A 25305-nucleotide genomic window follows, 5' to 3' on the forward strand; every position below is an offset into this window, starting at 1 on the left:
AATTTTCATTTGTGGGGCTTCAAAACAAGGCCACATTTGGGGAAAAGAAAGGTCTGTGGCAATGTTAACTTGGTGTGCTTTAATGCAGTTTATAAAACAAATCTCCCAAACATTTATTTTTCAGTCAAGCTTCTGGCTAGAGTGGGTTTAGGATAAGCAACAAAATGAAAGAAATCTCCCAAACATTGACATTGGCACTCAAAAAGAAAATAATAATAAAGACAAGTATTAAAACATTTCCAGTAAATTTTCATCTGAAATGTGTTGATACAAGATTTCTAAGAATGCCACATAATTATTAGCGTATTTTTTTTTCTTCTCGTAGGAGTTATAAATACTTAGAATCAGATAGTTGGGTTCACATAGATAAAAAGTTCTTTATTAAAAAACTCAACAATAAGAATATCATTACGTGAGCCTGGAAGGAGAGCTCTGTTCTGTTCTCAGACTAGCCTTAGCCTGGAGCATTCTGGGCTTAATTTGGATTATTGGTTTGTCCTCGTCTGTCTCCCTCCCTTATCCCCAAGAGCACGCTTGCATTCATGAGCATGCACCAATGGATGACTTCTTTCTTTATAAGAAAATACCAGAAGAAATAGTAAGAATGAACGAAATGCAATGTATTCTCCGAACCAGTGGCTCTCAAACTCGAGCAGGCAGAAATGCAAAAAGTATGTGAGAAATGCAATTTAAAAGGTAATTCTGATTCAGATAGTTACTAAACTCACAAATCCTTTCTAGTCCAAAAGAACATAAGGATGCTGATTTTCTTTTTATTTGGGGGAGGGGAGAGGCACAGCCTGCCATAAACTGGTTGCAGGGGTGTCTGTAAGGACTTTCTGGACAATAATTTGAAGAAAAGCACCGCTCATCTCCCGCCGTCCCCAGCCCACCACCTGTGGGAGGTGAAGCTGGGTTTGGGGGCTGGGAGAGATAGTGAGGTCCCAAGGCAGAGCCCTGACACACTCCTTCCCAATGCCAGGGCATTGGCCCCATCTCCAGCGTCATCCAGCAGAGGTTTCTAGAACAGCGTGAGAGTGCTAGTGCAGAAGGAGCTGCTTCCTGAACTGCATTCTGCACAAAGGAAGGCAACCTCTGTTTGTAACCAGAGTGTTTCTGAGCCCCATTGAGACAACTGCCTTTCTGACAACTTTGGCCCAGAGATCCAAGTGGGGGGGTGGGGGGGCTCATTTCCTGTGCTGAGCACAATGTTAGCAGCCACTTGGACAGATGCACAGAGAACTGAAACAGGCCCCAGGGGAGGCCGGGTTAGTGAGCCCGGACACTCCCACTCAAGGCCTTCCATTCCTTCTGCTGGAAGACCAGCCAGGCCGTACCTACCTGCTAACCTGCTGTGCCAGGCGAGCCAGGCTCCAGAGTCTCCTCAGGCAGGTGCTCTGGGAGGCCGCAGGTGTGTTTGGCACTAACTGGGCACCAGCGGGCAGCGCTGATGGGCTCATGGGCTTGACTTGGTTCCAATTTCCATTTTTAACCCTTCCAAACACCGTGTGCTGCGCTGAAAGCCGCCACGTTCTCAGGGACCCAGGCTGAGTCAGGCTGACTGGCCCGGAGGGAGTCAAGGCACTGTTCACTCCCGAGTTTCTCTCAAAGCAGCCACTGCCCTTTGGGGTTCTCGGTCTCATGGAAGTCCTCCCCCGGAGACGCCAGGGGGTCCAGCGCAAAGAGCTCTGCGTCCCATTCCATGTCTTCTCCTGAGAAGTTGAAGAGGATCTGTCTGGGGCTCCCCAGGCTGGAAGGGAGGAATGAGGCAGAGGGTTTAAGTGTGGCTTGGCTGGCTGCACAGAGAAGGGATGCTCTGATTCACTCTTCCCGTGGAGACCCTCAGATGCTCCCCGATGCTGGGCCTTGCAGAGGCCAAAGCAGTGTCATCATGGGGGCTGGCCCCTGGGCTGGCCTTGAGCGGGAAGGATGGACGATGAGGGCTGGAGCCTGGTTTCAGTGTGTCCAGTATGTAGTCCATTATTATGGGAGGAAAAATGCTATTTAGAAAAGCTCCAAACCCATCAGAGTTGAATGGCTCTTGTACAAAGAAAAACAAGTGGCTGAGCCCAGATACACCCTTCTGTTGTGAAAGGGGAGGTCCCTACAGCATGACCTGGGTTGCCCAGAGCAAGAGAGTACTTACTGCCCTGAATGAGTAGGCCACAGGAATTTGGGGGCTAACAATGGTAACTTGTCTTGGCAGAGTTGGAGCGGGAGGGAGAAAGGCCGAAAAATGGCAGTAAGGTGGCCAGGAGGGGCCCAGCCAACAAGAAGTTCTCCATCTAAGTCAGGCCAATGCCTTTCCAAGGCGGGGGCAGCTGCTTAGTTTGGTGTTGGTTCCCTCTTGGTGCTATGCCCTCCTCAACCCAAACGCTCATTAAAAATTCCTAGCACACAGGTTGTCAGTGGCAAGGTGAGGGGGGGTGGGGAAGCAATGGAGGAGGGGGGCATAAAGCACGCGGGCTACAAAGGCCAGAAGGAAGGGCAGGGCAGATCCAGAGCCGAAGTGACAGTGAGGAGTGATGACAGGGGTGAACCAGGCTGGAGTATAAGCATAGACTTATACTCCACTTATACTTTTTTTTCCAAAAGAAAAAACATTTTTAACAAAGATCTCCCTCCCCCCAAAATACATAAAAATAATTTTTGGTATATAGGATGGGGACTCAAGGCACCTTAAGAACCACCCCAGGAGTCTGGAGGACACAAAAACATCTTGGTTGTACGACTTGGTCCAAGCACTTACTCTTTTTTGCAGGCTTTGGGCTTAAATTTCAAGGTGCTGAATGCCCCTTCCACAGCCTTGGGCAAGTAAATGGGGTGCCTCTCGAGTCTCCTCTGAGTGCCAATGGTCCTGCACTCCATGGTCCTTCGAGACTGGCCATGTGTCCCGTGCACAGCACGCGCAGCGATGTCCTCTGAGTGCCGGCGTGGCGCCCGCAGGATCCAGTTGGAGTGCAAGCTGTGCTCCCGGGAGCTGGTGGCCACTGGAAGAGAGAAGCAGGAGTCCCAGGAAAGGAGGACTCAGCGTCAGGGAGGAGCGGGAGAGGTGGTGTGGTGACTCGGGCTGAGAACCACAACAAATGCATAGATACCACAGCGGGTTCTTAGAAAGGATGGGAAAGGCAAGCAGGGGGCACGATCTGATCTGACCCTGCAGTTATGGTTAGGGACACAGCAGAATATTGATGTGTTCATTAAAAATAAGGACACAGATCTATGTGTACTGACTTGCAAAGACACCCATGGTGTACTGCATACTGTGAAGCGAAAAGAGCAGATGACAAAATAGCAAAGAGATCCTATTTTTCTCATCCTCGGTGGATTTTGCTGTTCTTTTGCCCATGTCCTGGGTCCCTCAGGCCCGACTGTCGAGAAGAGGGCTGGCCTCTGTTAGGGACCGAGGGGCTGCAGTCAGGGAGGAGGGTGAGCAAATGCCCCTCCAGGAAACAGTGAGCTTGGGGGGTGGGAGTATCCTTCTGTCAAATTCCACCAAACCCGATGAGAACCTAAATTTCACAGATACAGGTGTTTTGAGGGGCCAGACCAGCTACAAACCACAAGGATGTAATCTTCAACCTTTTGAGCATTAAGTAAAACACTCAAGAATTATTTAGTATTGGTACCAAAAGCTGATCCCTCAGTAACAAGGGCCAGTAATCCCTGAATAAAATCATCATCAATGATGCCAAGAAGGACAAGTCAAAGATGAAAGAAACTGATAGTCAAGTAATGGAATTTAAAAGTGGGCTGAATTCATGAAGTGGTCAAATTGCTTGCTTTCCACCAGGAGAGAGCCAGTGACACAGGTTGGCGGAGAAAAGCATCAGCCCAGCCCTCAGCTCGCTCTCTCTCCAGGGACCCAGGCTGGCCTAGGCAGGCCCCCTGCTCCTCTCCTGCCCTGTGCATCATCCTCAGAGCACTGATCATGAGGGCCTCAGAGGGCCCTGTGGGCAGAGGGGGGACAAAGCAGATGAAGGGTCACTCAGGTCCAGCAGAGAGTGCCAAACTAGCTCAGGGAGCATCAGAAGCCAGATTTTTAAATACGGTTTCTGCTCCTTTTTCTTCTTTAAAAAAAAAAAAATGTAAAATACACATAACATAAAATTTACCATCTGAGTCATCTCTTAGTGCACAGTTAAGGAGTACAGAATATGTCCCCACTGGTGAGTGACGGCTCTCCAGGACTTCATCTTGAAAGACTGAAACTCTGTCTTCACAGCCATGTAGCACCAGCCCCCCCTCTAATCCCTTTCTTTAGTGCTTTGCCTCAGCTTTGGCCAGTGGACCACAGGAAGGAGTTTTTGTCCAGATATGGCCGTGAATGTTGTCGGGTGGTGGATGCAGGGACACCTAAAGCCAAGGGCCCCCGAGGAGAAGAGCAAGCCCTGGGCGGGGCTCCGGAGTGTGGATGCGAGTTTCCCTTTACTCCGAGGTGGGGTTCCTGATAACTCATCAGACAGCCCACTCCAGAGACCGCCACCCACCCACCCCCTGCCCCCTGGCGGGGGGAGCACTCACCATCAAAGTCCACGTCCTCATTTGGAGGCTCTGCCTCAGCAGCCTGGGGCCGCTTCTCTGTATCCAGCTCCGCAATGATGGAATCAAAGAAGGCCATGGCCTCGGCCACATCTGCGCTGAACTGGGAGCATTTCTTTGGGGTTGCTTTCTGCTAGAGGTGAAGGGCAGGAGAGAGAGTTGCCTGAGCCAGCCTCGGAGCACCCACACACAAGCAAGCCACCACCGCCAAAAAGAATGCAGCACTGCTGAAACTAAATGCATGTGAAGTTATGAATTTGCAGAGTTAAAAAAGTAAATTTAAATAAGTGGGGAAGGAGGGTGGATGCTCCGGACCCACAATTGCTGTAGGTCAATGGGTTTCTAATTGTCTCAAGGAGAGACAAATAAATAATAAGATCTACGTTCTTACTCAAGAGACTGTTTTGACCTTTAGGCAAAATACTTAGTCTTCCTTTGGCCTTTTTCCCTGCTGGTAAACACCCAATTAGGTGATCCTGCAGCTCCGTTGATAGGCAATGAGGGGCTCACAGCAGGAAAGAAAGGACAAGATAGACTAGAAATGCTCTGAAAGAGCTGTCAGGACCTAAAGTGGCCAAACTTGAGCTCAAGTCATGGAATAAATTGAAGAAAAATTAGTATGATTGAAAAGTATAAGGCATAATAAAATATGGAGTTAAAAAAAAAAAAAAGTCTTCTGAGTGCCCAACCAGGTTCCAGGCTCTCTCCTGATCTATTCTTCTTCATGATCTCATTCCTCACCACCATCTTCACAACCTCCCACCAGTAGTCTCGGGGGGCTGAAGGGGAAGTTCAAGCACCGTGGTGGACCTCCATGGAGAACTCACAATGAAAGGCACAGAATCAACGTGTGTTGAAGAAGACACAAAGAAATGGAAAAGCATTCCATGCCCATGGATTGGAAGAAAAAATACTGTGATAATGTCTATGCTACCTAGAGCAATCTACACATTTAATGCAATCCCTATCAAAATACCATCAACTTTTTTCAAAGAAATGGAACAAATAATCCTAAAATTTGTATGGAACCAGAAAAGACACCAAATAGCCAGAGGAATGTTGAAAAAGAAAAGCAAAGCTGGTGGCATCACAATTCTGGACTTCAAGCTCTATTACGAAGCTGTAATCATCAAGACAGTATGGTACTGGCACAAAAACAGACACATAGATCAATGGAACAGAATAGAGAGCCCAGAAATGGACCCTCAACTCTATGGTCAACTAATCTTCAACAAAGCAGGAAAGAATGTCCAATGAAAAAAGGACAATCTCTTCAACAAAAGGTGTTGAGAAAATTGGACAGCCACATGCAGAAGAATGATACTGGACCATTTTCTTATGCCACATGCAAAAAGTAGACTCAAAATGGATGAAAGACCTAAATGTGCGACAGGAATCCATCAAAATTCTTGAGGAGAACACAGGCAGCAACCTCTTCGACCTCAGCCGCAGCAACTTCTTCCTAGAAACATTGCCAAAGACAAGGGAAGCAAGGGCAAAAATGAACCATTGGGACTTCATCAAGATAAAAAGCTTTTGCACAGCAAAAGAAATAGTCAACAAAACCAAAAGACAACCGACAGAATGGGAGAAGATATTTGCAAATGACATATCAGATAAAGGGCGAGTATCCAAAATCTGTAAAGAACTTATTAAACTCAACACCCAAAGAACAAATAATCCAATCAAGAAATGGGCAGAAGACACGAACAGACATTTCTTCAAAGAAGACATCCAAATGGCCAACAGACACATGAAAAAGTGCTCAACATCCCTCGGCATCAGGGAAATACAAATCAAAACCTCAATGAGATACTACCTCACACCAGCCAGAATGGCTAAAATTAACAAGTCAGGAAATGACAGATGTTGGTGGGGATGCAGAGAAAGGGGAACCCTCCTACACTGTTGGTGGGAATGCAAGCTGGTGCAGCCACTCTGGAAAACAGTATGGAGGTTCCTCAAAAAGTTGAAAATAGAGCTACCCTATGACCCAGCAATTGCACTACTGGGTATTTACCCCAAAGATACAAATGTAGTCATCTGAAGGGGCACCTGCACCCCAATGTTTATAGCAGCAATGTCCACAATAGCCAAACTATGGAAAGAGCCAAGATGTCCATCAACAGATGAATGGATAAAGAAGATGTGGTATATATATACAATGAAATATTATGCAGCCATCAAAAAAATGAAATCTTGCCATTTGCAACAATGTGGATGGAACTAGAGGGGATTATGCTAAGTGAAATAAGTCAATCAGAAAAAGGCAATTATCATATGATCTCACTGATATGTGGAATTTGAGAAACAAGGCAGAGGATCATAGGGGAAGGGAGGGAAAAATGAAACAAGACAAAACCAGAGAGGGAGACAAACCATAAGAGACTTTTAATCTCAGGAAACAAACCGAGGGTTGCTGGAGTGGAGGGGGGTGGGAGGGATGGGGTGGCTGGGCGATGGACATTGGGGAGGGTATGTGCTATGGTGAGCACTGTGAATTGTGTAAGACTGATGAATCACAGACCTGTACCCCTGAAACAAATAATACGTTATATGTTAATAAAAAGAAAAAAAAGAATCAATGTGTGAACCCAAAAAAAGCTGTCTGAGGAATTTAGTAAATAAGAGAACTCAGGGAGGAAAAGAAGTGACAATATGCGTTAACTTGGGCTCTTCTGACCCTGTGTAGAGTTATTTTATTTTATGTGAGCATTTTTATTTTATTTTTGTTTTATTTGAGTATAGTTGACACACCATATTACATTAGTTTCAGGTGTACAATGTAGTGATTTGACAAGTTTATACATTATGCTGCATTCACTCCAGTGTACCTTCCAGCTGTCCCATTACATCGCTATTACTGTATCATTGACTGTATTCCTTATGCTGTGTTTTTATTCCCATGACTTATTCATTCCATAATTGGAAGCCTGTATCTCCCACTCTCCTTCACTCATTTTGTCCATCTCCCCATTCCTCCCCTCTAGCAACCTCTGGTTTGTTCTCCACATTTATAGGTCTGTTTCTGCTTTCTGTTTATTCATTTGTTTTTGTTTCTTTTTTAGATTCCACTTAGGAGTGGAATCATACGGTATTTGTCTTTCTCAGTCGGACTTATTCCACTTAGCATAATATCTTCTAAGTCCATCATGTTGTATCAAATGATACAATCTAGTCTTTTTTATGGCTGTGTAATATTCGTGTGTGTGTGCGTGTCTGTGGTATGTGCGCGTGCATGTGCATGCACATCTTCCTTATCCATTTGTCTATTGTTGGATACTTGGATTGCTTCCATAATTTGGTTATTGTCAATAATGCTGCAATAAACATCAGGGTGCATATATCTTTCCAAATTAGTGTTTTGTGTTCATCGGGTAAATACCCAGTTGTGGAATTATTGGGTCATATAGTACCTCTATTTTTAATTTTTTGAGGAACCTCCATACTGTTTTCCACAGTGGCTGCATTAATTTGCATTCCCACCAACAATGCACAAGAGTTTCTTTTTCTTTACATCATGGCCAACACTTGCTGTTTCTTGTCTTTTTGATTCTAGCCATTCTGACAGGTGTGAGGTGATATCTCATTGTGGTTTTGATTTGCATTTCCCTGATGATGAGTGATGTTGAGCATCTTTTCATGTGTCTGTTGGCCACCAGTATATCTTCTTTGGATTGATTGGGTTTTTTGGTATTTGAGTTGTATAAGTTCTTTAGACATTTTGGATATTAACCCTTTATCAGATATATCATTTGCAAATATCTTCTCCCATTCAGTAGGTTGCCTTTTCATTTTGTTGATGGTTTCCTTTGCTGTGCAAAAGCTTTTTATTTTGATGGCGTCCCACTAGTTTATTTTTACTTTTATTTCCTCTGCCTCAGGAGACATATCTAGAAAAATGCTGCTACAGCTGATGTCAAAGAAATTACTGCCTGTGCTTTCTTCTAGGATTTTTATGGTTTCAGATCTCACATTTAGGTCTTAAATCCATTTTGAGTTCATTTTTGTGTGTAGTGTTAAAAAGTGGTCCGGTTTCATTCTTTTGCGTGTGTGCATCCAGTTTTCCCAGCGCCATTTATCCAAGAGGCTGTCTCTTCCCCATTGTGTATTCTTGCCTCCTTTGTCTTAGACTAATTGACCTTACAACCATGGGTTTATTTCTGGGGCCTCTATTCTGTTCCACTGACCTGTGAGTCTGTTTTTGTGCCATATGTGGGCATTTTTGAAGGGAGATGGTATTAAAAGTGAATATTAAAGTACAGGCTGGGATGTTGGGAAATAAAATGATGACATCTGGATGTACATACAAGATCTTGGTGAAATGTATGCATTTCATACTACTAGAAGACATTTTGAAACTAGAAGACATTTGTTTTTTTTCCTTTTATATTTGTAAGGCACTTTCTTACAGAAAATTTTTAAGAACCACAACATAAGCCTGAATCTTTTGTGTTAAAAGTGGAATACTATCCACGTGTACTTATCCCTCCCCCTTCAAAGAGCCCACTAAAATGAAACCAGGAGGGCAGAGAGAAGAAAACCTAAGGACAAAGAGAGGAAGAGAGAGGCCATCAGTAAAAGAGATATTTCCAGAAGCTTCTGGCAGTTGAAAAGCAAATGAAGTGGGGGAGATGTGAAAGAGCAGAGGGACCAGCCTTCTAGAACATCATGGGTTAGGGAGGCAACTAAAAGGGGTAAAATTTGACCCTCGAGAACCCGAAATGCACCAGACTTGGCAACACCGGGTACACCAAGGGTTGGGAGTGGGGAGCAGGACTGCAACGGGAAGGATTGGTTGGCAGTCTGTAGGAGCAGAGCAGGCCAGGCCACCAGGCATCCTTCCTGCAGGCAGACGATAGGAGGGCCCACCTCTGGGGCAGGTCACAATTCTTGTCCCTCCTGCGGTTTTTCTTAGTGGTCCCTCTGCCTTGAATGTCTCATCTGGCTGATTCCTACTCATCCATCAAGATGGGCTGGGTCAGCTCATTCTCCAGTAGACCACCCCTCTCCTAGACTGTTCTCTCCCCTAGGCTCCATGGGCTTCAGTCCCTAACCTAATTCTCCTATGACACATATCATTTTAGAAATTATTTTTGTGAAGTGAAAGAGAAACATAGAATGGAGAAAGCCACACAATCTGGACTGAACCCCAAAGGAGGGATAAATATTATTTAATAGGGATGCAAGGTCTGTAGGTCTTTGTATCTCAGAACTCATGGAAAGGGTGCCTCTGAGTCTCTGACTCAGCAACTTCCATCAGTGTTTGGTTTAAGGCAAGGGTCTCAGTCTCACATGTGGGCATCACATTCTTTTTCATGGGGTCACCCTACAAAATGATGTAAGCTGCTCATCCCTCAGTGTCTCCAGGAAGTTGACTTTGGCCAGCAGCTCAGAGCAGCCTGAATCTGTTGCTTTCATTTATTAAAGAATTTAGAAAAGAGTCGGCTTTGGTGTGTTAACTACCAAAGGCTTAGAAACCAACGAGACCACAACCATTAGTCATGTTAACAGGAACCCTTGATGGTGGCTTCTCCTAAATCTCATAAATCCAGAAACTCCTCAAGTATTGTCCTTCGAGGATCACATTTACAAGTTAAAAAATAAATCTTCAGCATATGTATTACCACTTTAGCCCCTATACTTTCTGTCCATCAAAACTGGTAGACAAAGACCCTTTCAGCTGCACACTTGTTGGTTATTCCAAATATTCAAATATATTTTTTGTTTCCAAAGCCTCAAGCTTTAGGATTTGAGACTCAGGTCTCCCTCCCATACCTTGTCCTTTCTATGAGGCTGAGAAGTGATTGCCTTCGGGGGCACCCTGACATAGAAGCTCCTCAGCCAGCACTGCTCTTCCAGGTCCTACTTCTGGGGTCTCTGCTGGCCCATCCAATACATTACCATTCTAAAACTTGCTTCTGCTAAAAGAGCTTGTAGATCCTGGTGTGTCTGGAGAATGGGACATTGGTGACATTATCTGTGGCTGACCCACACATACCTGTGTGACCAAGTCTTATCCCAAAGGACAGCTTCCTCCACTTGCCCCAACTGCCTTTGTCAGTTCCCCCCAAACCCTTCATGGAATGAAGTAGGGGCACAAATAAATGCAAATGAATAAACAATTGCTTTCCTTCCTTCCTCACCCCTGCCTTCCTTCCCTGCAAATGAAAGCAGCATCCCTTGAATGAGTCTGAGAGCCTGGCCCGGGGGGGCCAGTGACGGTATACCTCTCCCTCGTCCCTGTCAGGGTGGTTCCATAACAGGGGAGCCCAATTCCAGCTGGACATTGGCATCTCCTGAGATGCTCCTAAAGAATGTCTATCTATACCTGGCTCTTTCCCAGACCATTGGTTCAGACAATCAAGTGATTCTAATACACAGCAGGGGAGAACCACTGCTCTATGGGGGCCCCCGCATGGGAGAGGGAGCCAGCGTACCCACAAATCCCCACCTCAGGGTCTGATTTAGGACAGAAATCTCAAATGCCAGTCTTATTCCCTGGCTTTGCAAGTGCAGACAAGAATGTCTCTATCAAGACAAGGACACAAGGGACAGGACCCCAGGGGACAGAACACAGGTCATTGAAGAAAGAGGACAAAGCCCCGGGATTTCAGTGCCCAGACTCACTGTGTCCTTGTGTACCTCCTGTTCCTCGGCACGCAGAGGGCCAAGCAAAGGGACTCCATCTGCCCATGCTCTGCTTCCTGTACCAACAGGGGGTGTAGAGCATCCCCCACAGGGGTGCACCCAACATCTACCTTTCCCTCCCAGTCCCCAGACTTGACCTGGACCCCCTCCTGGGAACGCATTCCCTCAGCTTGCATCTTTGTTTGCTTCCTGGGTTTAGTGTTTGGCATTCACCTCTGCTAAGCTTCGTGGTGGGTAGGCGCCAAGGTTCTTGTTTATCTCTCCATTGTTTCCTTTTGAAAATATAAGCAAACGTGAATTTATGTTTGTGTTTACCCACTTTCTTAAAAAACAAAATGTAGCCTACAAGATACAGCTGTAAACCTTGCTTTCTTCACTCCGTGTATCCTGAGGACTACTCCCAGCAGTAGACAAAGACCTCCTCAGCCCTGGTAACCCTGCCTGGCTCTCCATTGTGCAGACCCACTGGCAGAACGAACCGGAGTCCCCTATTGTCACATCTTTGGCTTCTTTGTAATTTTTTGCTATGAAAGCTAGTGCTTAACACATATGTCATTTTGCATTTTGCCGGTAATACCCTAGCTTGGGGTAGGCTTCTAACTGTAAGTACTCCGCTCTCTATGTATCTGCTTGACGGAGACAATGGGAAGCATCAAGCCGTCCGGCAAGTCAGTCACACAGGATTTGGTTAACAGAGTTTCTGTTGCACTTTATAAAATACACGTTTATATGTCTCCAAATGAATGCTGTGGTGACTTTTCTGAGTTCCAAGGCTAAGCTACATGTTTGGGTCTTTTCAAGTCCTGGTTTAAACCCAGGCTGATTCTAGCTTGCTGTTTTTTGTTTGTTTGTTTGTTTGTTCGTTTGTCTTGCCTTCCCATAGTTTCTGTGGGCCTTTTCCGCCTCCACTGCCACATCCTCTTGTGTCACTCCCAATCTTGACTTTTTCTTCTAGCCCGAAATTTTTTAACTACTGCTTTGGGCAGCCTTCCCATTGCACCTGCTCGGGCCCCAGTTCCACAGGGCTCGTGTTCCTTCGCTGTCGACCCCATAGCAGCCCTGGGGAGAAGGCACATGGGCTGAAAGCATCCGTATTGCATTGCCTACTCCATTCCAATGTGCCTTTCACATGTAACCTTCGGTGGCCTTGGTTATCATTTTCCAAGCCTCATTGTCCCATCCCCCTCACACCAGGCCTGGGTCTCCAATTACCTTTCCCTTTGCATTTTCCCCAAATGAACGCAACTGTAATTCTTTGGCAACGCTTTGGCAACTAACACTCACAGTTAAGACTCTTATGATATATGCTCGCCGCCAGTCCCTGCCTATATGAGACAGGTTGTGGGATATACACAACTCCCAACATTCTGATTGAAATTCTATCTGTTTCTCTGCCAAGGAACGTCAACACACCAGTGATGCTGAGGATTGCAGCTTGAGACAATGGGCTGTGTCAGGGCAAACAGACTACCATTCCACCTATGAATGCTGAGTACCTATTTCAATGTCTGGCATGGAGTGGTAATTATTCATTGATGAATGAATATATGCTATATACAGCTATTACCTAATGTTTGTTTTCTCCAGTCAGCTTGCGTGTTGCTAATGTATCCTTCTGGATTTAACTTGGCAAATGTTAAGAACTCTGTACTCCTACTTTTATGGAGTACTGATAACACTCTGTTGAGCAAATAATACCTGGAAATATGAATGTCCATATATTGTGATGAAATTTCCAGGATCAGATGTGGAACTAGTTGGGATTAGAGAGACCATTTTCCCTTGGATCACTCAGCTGTGTGAAATTAAATGCAAAACAGCTCAAATTTATCCACAAGCAATTTAATATCACCAAAAAAAAAAAAAAAAAAAGAGCTTTTGAGGACAAACCCTAAAAGCTCTAACACATCTTCTTTGCCTTCTGCCATCCTTGGAATGGATATTTAAGACCAAGTCCCAAGTGATATTTACCTTATCCCTTTTATATTACAACACCTAAGAAAGTGTGTACCCATAACTGAGTGGGAGTTTGTGAAGAAAAAATGGGACTTTATGAAACAAGAACTGAAGCTATGAGAAACAAGCAATTTGAAAAAAGATATAGTCATTAGAATTTAATTACATACATACATATACCCACATACAAAATTTCAACAAAATTTAAGCTAAATGGTACACTTGCCTGAACTGAAGAAAAAAATCAGTGAAGTAGATAAGAGAGCTGAGAAAATCAGTCCAAAGAGATAAAAAGAAGGAAGAAGGGGCGCCTGGGTGGCTCAGTCGTTAGGCGTCTGCCTCCGGCTCAGGTCATGATCCCAGGGTCCTGGGATCGAGCCCCGCATCGGGCTCCCTGCTCGGCGGGAAGCCTGCTTCTCCCTCTCCCTCTGCTTGTGTTCCCTCTCTCACTGTGTCTCTCTCTCTGTTAAATAAATAAAATCTTTAAAAAAAAAAAAAAAAAGAAGTTTGTCACAAACTCTAGTATAACTCGACTTTGGCATTACCTATCATAACTAAACATTACAATCATTTTGGAAGCGTAGCCACACATCTTCTCTCTTTGATCGTAGATATTATAGATTCACAGGTTGATAGACTTAGTCTTTGTCCTCTCTGCTTTTTAACCTTAAGGCCACTATTTCTTTTGCCCACACCTGGTAGTTCCTCACCTTATACGTCATCTAAATGATCATTCCACTTTAACAAAACACCGAGTGGAAAAAATTTGCTCACATTTATCAAAAAGTTAGAAGCCTGATTAAATTCAGTTGAATTCATATCCTTGAAGAATAGGATAAAACCCACACATGCAGTAAGTGAAACATCACAATCCAGAGAGAGAAGGGATGAATTTGTCAATAAATGGTGGGAAACTTTGCTACTTGGGGAAAATTCAAGTTGGATTCTCACTTCCCACTTCCTGTCAAAATACATTGCTGATAGATAAAAGATGGGTTTTTAAAAATGGAACTATCAAAAAAGGGGAAAAAATGGCGAATACACAGCTGACCTTGAGACATAGAAGGCTTTCTAAGCAGGAAAACAATGGAAGAAATATCAAAGACAAAAATGGATATCTTTGACTACATAAAAATCAATAGTATTTATACACCAGAAAATGTCAAATAAAATTAAAACACACATAATAACTTGGAGAAAATATCTTAGCACATGTGGCAGACAGTATGCTCATATTCTTAATATGAGTCCATGGAAATAACAAATCTTTAATAGAGCCAGAAGAAAAATGTAGAAGACATGAATGGGCAATCAGTTAAACAAGAAGTGCACATTGGTTTGATAAGTTAAAGGGGTCATTCTTTGCTCAAGCAATAATCAAAGAAAAGTACATAAAATAATGCAATTTATTACATCAGTGAGCTTTCTAAATTAATGCAATACTAGGTGCTAATAAAATGCAATATGAAGTGCTTTCTAACTCACTGTTGATGAAAGTGTAAATTATAAAATGTTTCTGGAAAGCAATATGTAGAAGAATCTTTAAAAATGAATGATCTTTAAACTTTGCCCCATTAGTCACACTTATAGGAATCACTAAAACATGCCTTATAGAGTAGTATGTATTTATTTGTAATTCTTCACAATTACTTAAAGAATGTGAGTTGTTACATTTTTGCCATTAAAACTTTAGTTTTCAAAGACTAGTTAATGAGGTGGGAAAAAATCCACAAAATATTATATTAACTGAAAAGAGATTATAAAAAAGTATATGGTATAAACCAAATTTAGTAAATTCATACATACACATACATTAGGGTTGTCAAAATTAGCAAATAAAAGTATAGGACAACAGTTAAGTTTCAATTTCACATAAACAATGAATAACTTTTTAGTATAAATATATACCAGATATTGCATGGACATAATTATACTAAAGAAAAAAACCATCACTTATCTTAAATTCAAATTTAAATGCATCCTTTGTTTTAGCTGACAACCCTAATATACATATATGCAAATATTCAGGAAATAAATGATTGAAAGAGAATATACCTAAATATTTTAAAGTGATTATCTCTAAATGGTAGGATTCTAAGTTATTTTTATTTTATTTCTTATACTTCTCTGTGTTTTATAAATTTATCTAATATAATATAATTTTATCATCCAAAATTTTTTTTAAGTTTACCCAAAATGTCCTTTTGATGGTGAACTCTGATACATTACACATTGGATATTTTAATTATTAGGATATGATTCTATATGAATATACTCAAACTATATTCCACTCCACTAAAAATAAAAGATAACTTTCCACTCAGTGAAAACAACAGATCTACTGCTCTTCTAGATCTTCCACCAAACTTTGTAAGTTTTCTTCTTAAACCTTCTTAACGGCACCTGGGTGGCTCAGTCAGTTAAGCGTCTGCCTTTGGCTCAGGTCCTGATCCCAGGGTCCTGGGGTGGAGTCCCCAGATCGGGCTCCCTGCTGAGTGGGGAGCCTGCTTCTCCCTCTCCCTCTGCTCCTCCCTCCCCACCCCCCACTTGTGCTCCCTCTCTCCCTCTCTCTCGTAAAAATAAATAAATAAAATCTTTTTAAAAAAATGAACTTTGGGACTTCATCAAGATAAAAAGCTTCTGCATAGCAAAGGAAACAGTCAACAAAACAAAGAGGCAACCCACGGAATGCGAGAAGATTTTTGCAAATGACACTACAGACAAAGGGCTGATATCCAAGATCTATAAAAAACTTCTCAAACTCAACACCCAAAAAACAAATAATCAAGTCAAAAATGGGCAGAAGACATGAACAGACACTTCTCCAAAGACATACAAATGGCTAACAGACACATGAAAAAATGTTCAACATCATTAGCCATCAGGAAAATTCAAATCAAAACCACATTGAGATACCACCTTACACCAGTTAGAATGGCAAAAATTGACAAGGCAGGAAACAACAAATGTTGGAGAGGTTGTGGAGAAAGGGGAACCCTCTTACACTGTTGGTGGGAATGCAAGTTGGTACAGCCACTTTGGAAAACAGTGTGGAGGTTCCTCAAAAAATTAAAAATAGAGCTCCCTATGACCCAGCAATTGCACTACTGGGTATTTACCCCAAAAACACAGATGTAGTGAAAAGAAGGGCCATATGCACCCCAATGTTCATAGCAGCAATGTCCACAATAGCCAAACTGTGGAAAGAGCCAAGATGCCCTTCAACAGACGAATGGATAAAGAAGATGTGGTCCATATATACAATGGAATATTACTCAGCCATCAGAAAGGATGAATACCCAACTTTTGCATCAATGTGGATGGGACTGGAGGAGATTATGCTAAGTGAAATAAGTCAAGCAGAGAAAGTCAATTATCATATGGTTTCACTCATTTGTGGGACATAAGGAATAGCATGGAGGACATTAGGAGAAGGAAGAGAAAAATGAAAGGGGGGAAATCAGAGGGGGAGACGAACCATAAGAGACTATGGACTCCGAGAAACAAACTGAGGTGTTAGAGGGGAGGGGGGTGGGGGGATGGGTTAGCCTGGTGGTGGGTGTTAAGGAGAGCACGATGATGGGTATTAAGGAGGGCACATATAGCACGGAGCACTGGGTGTTATACGCAAACAATGAACCATGGAACACTACATCAAAAACTGATGATGTAATGTATGCTGACTAACATAATAAAAAAAATAATAAAAAAATAAAATAAACCTTCTTAAATTACAGTTGGAGTTTCTCAGGTTATTGGTTTATTGAAAGTCTGCTATGTGCCTGGAGCCACGCAAGAGGTTGGAGATAGAAGATAAATAAGACACAGTGCCCCCACTCAAAGAGCTCGTGGCCAGTAGCAGAACTAACAAATGAACAGACAATTACAGCGCTGGGTGCTAAGTGCTAGATGGGGGTCAGACACAAGGAGGGGAAGAAATCCACTGTCTTAGATTGTGAATGTGAGAAGTGCCTTCCTAGGGAAATGCTTTCTCTGCTGTTAAAAGACAAGAAGTTAGCCAGGTGAATGGGGTGTGGTAGAGAGGAAAAGGGGGGACAAAGTATTATTTCTAGGCTGAGCAAACAGCATGTGCCTGGAAGATAGATTGGGGAATGTAATTACCCATCTTGTGGTCTGACTGAGAGGGGCTGCAGGAATTATATACTTTGTTATCAATCATCATTATACAGTTTGTCATCTTGTGGAGAGCTGTGCCAAGCAAAATAGAATGTTCTTTGCAGCTCATATTGAATCAGTACCACCTTTCAGCTCTGCAAACCAGATATAGGCCAAGTGATAGAGACTCTCCCAGTAACTGATGCTCCAGAAAACCTGCATTTTAATATCACTGTGTTTGCACAAAGTCTCCCCAGCAGATCTGAAAAATAATTCCCAGAGATGTAAAAAGAGATCTAGAATCTGCCTTCTATCCCATATGAAATTATATATGCATATCATACATGGATGATTTGGAATCTTTTTAAATGAATTGGATTCAGATCCTCCTGCCATAGAGGAGAAAGAATTCTTCTACTTGCTATTGACATGGTCCTATCTGATGAACCAGGATTGGATGGCCTTAATAGAAAATTGATTCTGAAAACAAACTATTGCCAGAATAAAACTACTTTAAATAAAAATCAATCACTTTTGGCAAACATTCTCCAGAATCCCATTGGTTCTTTTTAAACCATTATAGCAGGCGAATTTCTTTAGCTGGGGTGGAGTAGGGCGGGGTGCAAGGATGGGGTGCATTTTGCAGCTAGTTCATCCAAGCAGACATATCAGGAATCCAAACTGCTCAGAATTAGATGACCCATAAGAGAATTAATAATGTTTTCTTCTGTCTGCGGTGGGTGACCAGGATCCCTAGCTTCAGAAAATGTCCAGCTCAAACCATCTGAGCAGTGTTCCATTGGGGCACTGCAACCAACCTATGCTAACAAGCACTCTGGTCAGAGTGAGCCTTATCGCAAACACTTCCTCTTCACCAACCATCAAAACCCAAGCTGTTCAGCCGTACAGAAGGAAGGAAGTTCTGACACATGCAACCCATTAACATGGATGAGCCTGGGAAACATGCTGAGTGACAGAAACCAGTCACAGAAGGACAAATTGTATATGATTCATCTATCTGAGGTTCCTAGAGTAGGCAAATTCATAGAGACAGAAAGCATAATGAGGTTCCCAGGAGTTGGGGTAGCAGGAAAATGGGGCGTTACTGTTTCCTGGATAGAGACTTTCTGTTTGGGGTGATGAGAAAGTTCTGGAAAGGAGAGTAGTGGGCTACACACCATTGTGAATATGCTTCATGCCAGTGAGTTGTACACTTAAAAATGGTTAAAGTGGTAAATTTTTTAAAGTGTATCTTACTTAAAAAGACTTTTATATTTTAAGAAATAATCAGACCTTTTATAAAAAACATTCTCCTGATTCCTAAATGAAGTATTTTAGAGCCTCCCTGACCTCTTAATGGATTCCTTTTCTAGTGTACTACTAATACATTTCATAAAGTGTTCTAAAAATATATTAACTAAGGCTTAATAGTCTTTTGGATGCAGTACTATGGGCTTATATAAACGATCGCTTGGAAAAATTCATGGAAGACTAGTGGGAAGAACTCTGGTTATTGTCTGACAATTAACAATTTGAAAGGTGTCCAGTGTTACACATTTTCCTCTAAAAGAAATTTATATAAAATCATCCAAAGAGAAACATTTAATTTCTTAAGAATTTATTAACTGTGATACACTTCATTACCCATAAGCTGGGGACACTTAAAAAGCACTCACTGAACATGCTAAGAAGTGCCATGTTGAAAATAGTAAATATTATGTTTATTTTACCACCAAAAAAAAAAAGCTGAGATGGGTGATGAAATGTTCTAGAATTAGACAGTGGTGATAGGTTACACAACTCTGAAGATACTAACCACTCAGTAATACACTTCAAAGGATGAGTTTCGTGGTATGTAAATTAAAGCTATTATTTAAAAAAAAAAAAATCCAAGCTGAGAGAAGCAGTCTTTATGAGGAGTAGAAAGATAAAAGTCAAATATCCCAGAGCCCCTCCCAGCAGCTGGAAGAAATTACCTAAAGAACTAGGTGAGGGGGGGAAACACAGACTGAGGTCAGTCATGTCCCAGACAAGACCCCAAAACAGATCTCAGAGGGAGAATTCGCTTTCCAAGGTGCTGAGGTGAGGGGGTCAAATAGCAAGAAACACAACAGGATAGTTTTTTACTTTTCACAGACATTTTTCTCTCATAGGGTGCACCACATCTTCGGAGGCTTTTGACAAAGATCGGCGGGAGGGTGTGTGGTCCATCATGCCTCTGGCATCTGAATTCTCTGCTGGGTCTGGAAGGGATGGACAGAAGTTATGTGCCCAGGTGCCGTGGCCTGGACCCTCAGGAAGATGCAGGTCAGGCTCGTCGCAGCAGGGGCTCTGAGAAGTCACCACCAGAAACGTGTGTACTGGTTTATTGCCTTGCTTTCCCACAAGCGTGACCACCCATGAGGATAGGGACTTTGACTCAATTACCAGTATTTAGAACAGCCCCTGACACACACCCTGTTCCTGACAACAACAATATGTGTTGAGGAAGGGAGGCAGGGAGGGAGGAATGGAGGGAGGGAGGATGGACAGACATATCTATTGATGAGTTGTTACTTAAATATTGTTGAGGGCATTACTAGCCACATCACACGTGGTTTCTGCATCAGGTCCCATGTGAGAAATTCTGGAACTTAAAGCTGGGAAAAAATCTCACTTTCACTGACCAAAGGGTATGGTTCTTCCTCTTAGACAGAATTTTAATATAGATCCAGCTCTCTTTTTATGGTAGCTTCTAAGAGGTACAGAGCCAAACCTGATGCTCCTCTGTAGCTGCTGAATCAGCTCTATGATCTGCATAGCCTTGATTTTCTGTTGATGTTTTATTCTCTCCCGATTGTCCAATATCTGCTGCTACTTTATTCTGCTGGTAGGTGGCTCATCTCAGATACTTTGTAGAATGAGTGAGGAAGAATGAAAACGTATTTCTGTTGAAATGGTTTGAAGATACAATCTGCCCCATTGTGAAGTTCGCATTGTAGCTGAGCCCACACTGTTTACCCAGCTTTCCTCCTAGTGCAAAAGTAGACAATCCACACTCAGGGCTTCAGGGCTACAGGGACCAAGAGTAAAAGTAGAGTCAGAGGTAGCCGTGTGCAGGGAAGGTGTTGAGATGGAGGGAAATTTGACTCATGGATTGTGGAGAGGAGAGAACTTGATGCACGCCTTCAGGGCATGCGTTAGGTCCAGGTTTCTCCTGCACAAGGGAGCCCGGCCATGCACCCCCCATGAGACAGCTTCGCCCTCGCACCGACTCCATGCGGGGTAGGAAGCGGGTACCTCCCTGATGACTCTCCCTGGCCCGGGGGTGCACGATAAAGCAGCCTGCTCCCCTCATCCTGCGGGGCGCACTCCCCCATCTGACAGATATGATACGTTTTCTGATTGAAAGGCACTGTGGCTCCATTGACAAGAGTCTGAGCTCTGGCACAACGCGGACCCAGTTTAAATCCCGGCTCTCTCCTCATCGGGTGCACAGCCTTACATAAATCACTTCCTGTCTCGGAGACCCAGTTTTCTCCTCTGTAGACTGGGGCTGCGATTCAGCATGTTTCTAGGATGATCAGAAGTCAGGACTAACTGCCAGTGGTGCCTGACTGTACCTGGGCCGGGGCAGGGGGGCAGGGGTGAGGTGTGTGGAGGAGACTGGCGATGCGCCTCTTCGCTGGCAGGAACACCCGAGGTGCCCAGGGCAGGGGGTTGGGTGGCTTTGCCCCTACTGGTTCAGAAACTCTATGTTCCAGTACAGGACCCACTTCAAATATGGCCTCCTCCTGCCACTTGAATTTTGCAGTGTGTTGGAAATTCTAACACTGGAGCATCTAAACAATGAGTCCCAAACTATAGCTCATACCCGATGCTGACACAAAAGTCCTCAGAGGTGGGTTTTTTGTTTTGATATCAAAACGTTGCAAACCGTGTGTTTCATTCATTTTTGTAATGACCTCCTATTTGGAGGGAGGAACAGATTGTCACAGAGCCTGGCCAGGACCTCCTTGGTGCAGGGGCCAGGAGGGGTTTCCCGCATCCACCCCAGGCTCGCCTTCCTTCTGGCCTGTCCTTACTCCCTCCTCCCACCGATCCACACGGGTACTTGTCCCAGCTGTCTTATCTCCAGGGGGCTGGGACACCAAACCATTTGGCACCCTGGTGTATCATGCCTTAGCCACTGTTAACATGTCAGCAGGCCCTACTGGAATGCCTTACCAGGGTGTGAGAAAGTGTCAGTCTGGACCCTGGAGTGGCTTGTGAAATAAATTTAGTGTGTCATGACCAACATGCAAAACAACAACAGAAGAACAGTATCGAGTGTTTTGAAAAAATATGAGTACCAGATAGAGAATAGGAATAAGTGTATCTCTTGAAATTTTTGTTTTGGTTGTATTGAATAAACTAGGTCAGTATCTAAAATATATTTCTTTTTTTTAATTTAAATTCAATTAGCTACAGTACATCATTAGTTTCAGATGTAGTGTTCAATAATTCATCAGTTGCGTATAACATGTATTTCTTACGGAGAGTTTTAAACAGAACAGCCTGAAAGCCATTCTCTTTCCAGAAAAGAGAGAGAGCCCGGGGAGCGCAGGTTCTGTGGCCAGGCCAGGGGCTGGTTTTCGTGGGGGGGGGGGGTGCGGAGAGAAGGTCTGCATGGTGCTATGGTGCCCAGAGAACACTGCTCAATCCCTACACGGAGGCCAGCTCTTCCGTGATCGTGCACAGAAGACCAGACTTTAAAGTTTATAAAGCTTTCGTAAGTGACCAAGAAGTAGTCACGGTTGTGCTCTGGGGATAGAAGAATGACAAAGATGCTGTTTGAGCGTGATCACGTGTACCAGAGTCCCTGCTGTGCACGAGAGGAGACCCACAGGCAACGTGCCACGGGAGGATGGGATAAATGCTACAACAGGGGTGTGTTTAGACTAATGGGAGAGAGGAGAAAAGGCTAATTCTGTGGAGGGCTGTGCTCATTTCCTAGGGCTGCCATCACAAAGTCCCACCCCCTGGGCTGCTTAGAGCAACAGAAGCTTACTGTCTCAGTCTGGAGGCCAGAAGTCTGAGGCCAAGATCGTGTCAGGGCCATGTTCTCTTTGAAAACATTAGGGGTGGATGTGTTCCAGGTCCCACCCAGTTTCTGGGGGGTCCCCAGCTTGTGGCAGCCAACTCCAGACCTCGCCTAGTGTTCCCCGGGAGTGTGTGTGTGTGTGTGTGTGTGTGTGTCCGTCCCAGTTTCCCCTTCTTATCGGACACCGGTGTTGTCAGATTAGGGGCCCACCCTAATGCTCGCAATCAACCTATCTCATTTCACCTCTAATCAGCCTAGTTCCAGATAAGGTCACCTTCGGAGGTACTGGGGGTTAGGACTTAAACATATGATTTTGGGGAGACACAATTCAGCACACAACAAGGGGTCAGTGGAACGAATGGTGTTTGCCAAAACCTGAAGATCAGCAGGTGTTTTCTACCAACGCAGGAAAGGGATGACATTCCAGAAGAAAGGCGCTTTCTGGTCCCCTGCCCCTCCCACGCACGGAGCAGGCCGCCACAGGCCACCTGGCCAGCCACGGAGACGGCACCCGCTGTGTCTCAGGCACACCCAGCATCCGACTCTTTCTTTAGGAGCCACGAAGGAGAGAGCTTGTCTGCCGGTGGCTAAGAAGCCTCCCGCACCTTCCATTTCAGAGTTAGTAAGCACTGGAAGACCTACTATGTGCCAGCTCCTATCACAGGCAGGACCTTGCTTTTCCTTCACAAGGTGTATTCTTATTTCCATTTCTATGCTACAGAAATCGAGGCCCAGAGAAGTCAACTCAAGCTGACAAAGGTACACAGCTGGTAAAGACAGAACTAAAATTCGGGTCTTGGCCTGACTGACTTCAAAGCCATTTTAAAACTTTTTTCCCGGTGACATCATGGTGAGAGGCATCTCCCGAGGAAATGCGCACGTTGTGTCATTCCACAGGGCCAGAGTTGGGCGTTGTGTGCCTAAGCCCTCCCTGGAATCTTCAGACAGCCGAACTAGGGAGCGCAGGGAGGGAGGGAGCTGGGCTTTATAAAGAGAGAACTGCATTTTTTTGTTGTTGTTGTTTTCAGGAAAATGCAGTGCCTGAAGGGAAGCTAACCTGAGCGGAGAACCCCAGGATATTCAAGCGAGGAGGGAGTCCAGAACCTACTGCAGCCCCTTCTGTCATGGGAGGTGACCCCGAAGGAAGGGTCCTGGCTCACCAATCCACAGCTGGCTGGTCACAGGGTCAGTTCTGGAACCCAAGAGTCGGTACTGGGACACTGACATACTTTTGGAGTTAAAGTGGTTATTTAAACCAATCCCACCTGGGATAAAATGCAGACAGTTGAAACCAGTCGGGGGAGGCCAAGCCCTAGAGATCTGATAGCCGGCCAGTTCAACGGTAATGGGGCCTCCACAGCGCACAGCACACTCTGCGGGAACAGGAGTGGGAGAGACGGGGCCACTGTCCAGGCATCAGGGAAATGGTTAAAACAGCCTCAAACCTCAGGCATTTGAGAAAAAAAAAAAAAATTTGAGGAGTGAAGGAAGGAGTGCCCGAAGGAATTGGAGGTCCTGTCAGAGCAGGTCCCTGCGCCTCAGCTTGCTCTTCCGCGCTCCGGGGGTCTCTTCCAGCTCCCCCCGCGGCATTAATCCAATGCTCAGCGAAAGATAACGTGTACAAACACCGGGATAAGCAGAAACCCCGAGATAACTGCCCGTGACTTCTCGCACTAATTTCCTGCTCGGGCTGCCTGGGCTTGAAGCCTCCCGTGCCCAGCAAAGCTGGCAGGCAATCTCCTCGAAGTCACAGGCTCTCCCGAGGCTGCGCCCGAGTCCCCGGGAGGCCTGGGCCCAACCTACAGGGGGAGCACATCCTCCAGTTGTTCGGCTCCCGTGGAGCTAAGCACCTAGATATTGGACAGCATCTAGTTCCCAGGAAGATTGCACTTGCCCCTGGGATTTTTAGAAGCCACACAAGCGTCATCTCACCCACCAAGCCGGCGGTAAGTGACAAATAGACAGCGCGAACGCAGTGCGGCCTGCCACCAAAGCCCCAGCCCTCCGCCCGGGCTGCTCGGTGCACACCACCCACCGCTCCTCCCCAGGGCCTCCTCCAGGAACATGGGCAACAGGGGACTGCCACCCTTCCCCCGGCCGAGGAGAGGGCGGTGGGAGTCTCGAAGGAGGACGGCGCTGTGGCTCGGAAAGCGCAGACAAGTTAAGCTGCGCGTGGGCGGGAAGAGGGGGCGAGCCCTGTTCCCACCCGGCCCCTGAGCTCTCGCAAGAATTCTCCTCCACACTGGATGTCTCAACAGCTCTTACCTTTCTGTCTTTGGACGTGGACTGGCCAGGGGCCGCTTCCCCTCTCTTGGAGGACTTAGAGGAGGTAGAGGAGAGGCCGTGGGCGCGGCGGGGCTTCAGGCCGTCGAGGCTGCTGAGGTATTTCTTCCGCAAGGCCAACAGCTCCTGCAAGTACTGCAGGCAGTCCTGGGTGCGCGAGTACATCCACGCCCGGTCCCCCTCCTGCTGCAGGTAGGACAGGCTGGTGTCCGTGCTGCTGGGGCTTTTGTATTTCTTCAAGGACTCGCTGAATTTCTCTCCGTGGTCCCCGACCACGTACATGGAGCTGCTGCGGATCAGCCTCACGGTGGGGCTGGCTCCGTCCGAGTAGGGGCTCTCGGCCACGTCCGCCTTCCTCTGCGGGCCGGAGTTGAAGATCGAGTGCAGCCTTCTGAACATAGTGCTCGATTCCTCCGTGGGGGTGCCTGCCAGCTGCCTGCGCTGTGCCACTTGATCTAGCTGCGGGGAAAGGAGCCAGCACGCAGGCCTCCCGCCATCCGCCTCCCAGGAGGCCTCGGGTCTCTGGAATCCCCGAGCCGGTGAGCCCGCTCAGGCGGGCAGGCCGGGCAGCTCCCCTGGGGGGGGCCATTTACCGCCAATAACCACGATGCCATCAACCACCTGCACATATAAGGTGGTGCACTGTGGGCTTACTCGCAAGAGGCCTGGCTGCCTCTAAGCACCGTTGGATTCCA

The 25305-nt window shown here is 45.2% G+C and overlaps 1 protein-coding gene across 1 annotated transcript; it reads right to left on the minus strand.

The window, feature by feature from the left end:
• Window positions 1-1605: 1605 nt before the first annotated feature.
• On the minus strand, window positions 1606-25009 carry CUNH13orf42 (chromosome unknown C13orf42 homolog). Its single transcript, XM_032402517.1, has 4 exons — window positions 24593-25009; window positions 4525-4672; window positions 2750-2990; window positions 1606-1750 (listed from the first exon to the last, which is right to left on the minus strand). Exons 1-4 carry the CDS (start codon window positions 25007-25009, stop codon window positions 1606-1608), a joined length of 951 nt encoding a protein of 316 aa, XP_032258408.1.
• Window positions 25010-25305: the final 296 nt, after the last annotated feature.

This window comes from Phoca vitulina, unplaced genomic scaffold, assembly GCF_004348235.1.
Source record: "Phoca vitulina isolate PV1807 unplaced genomic scaffold, GSC_HSeal_1.0 scaffold5, whole genome shotgun sequence".
Lineage (NCBI taxonomy): Eukaryota > Metazoa > Chordata > Mammalia > Carnivora > Phocidae > Phoca > Phoca vitulina.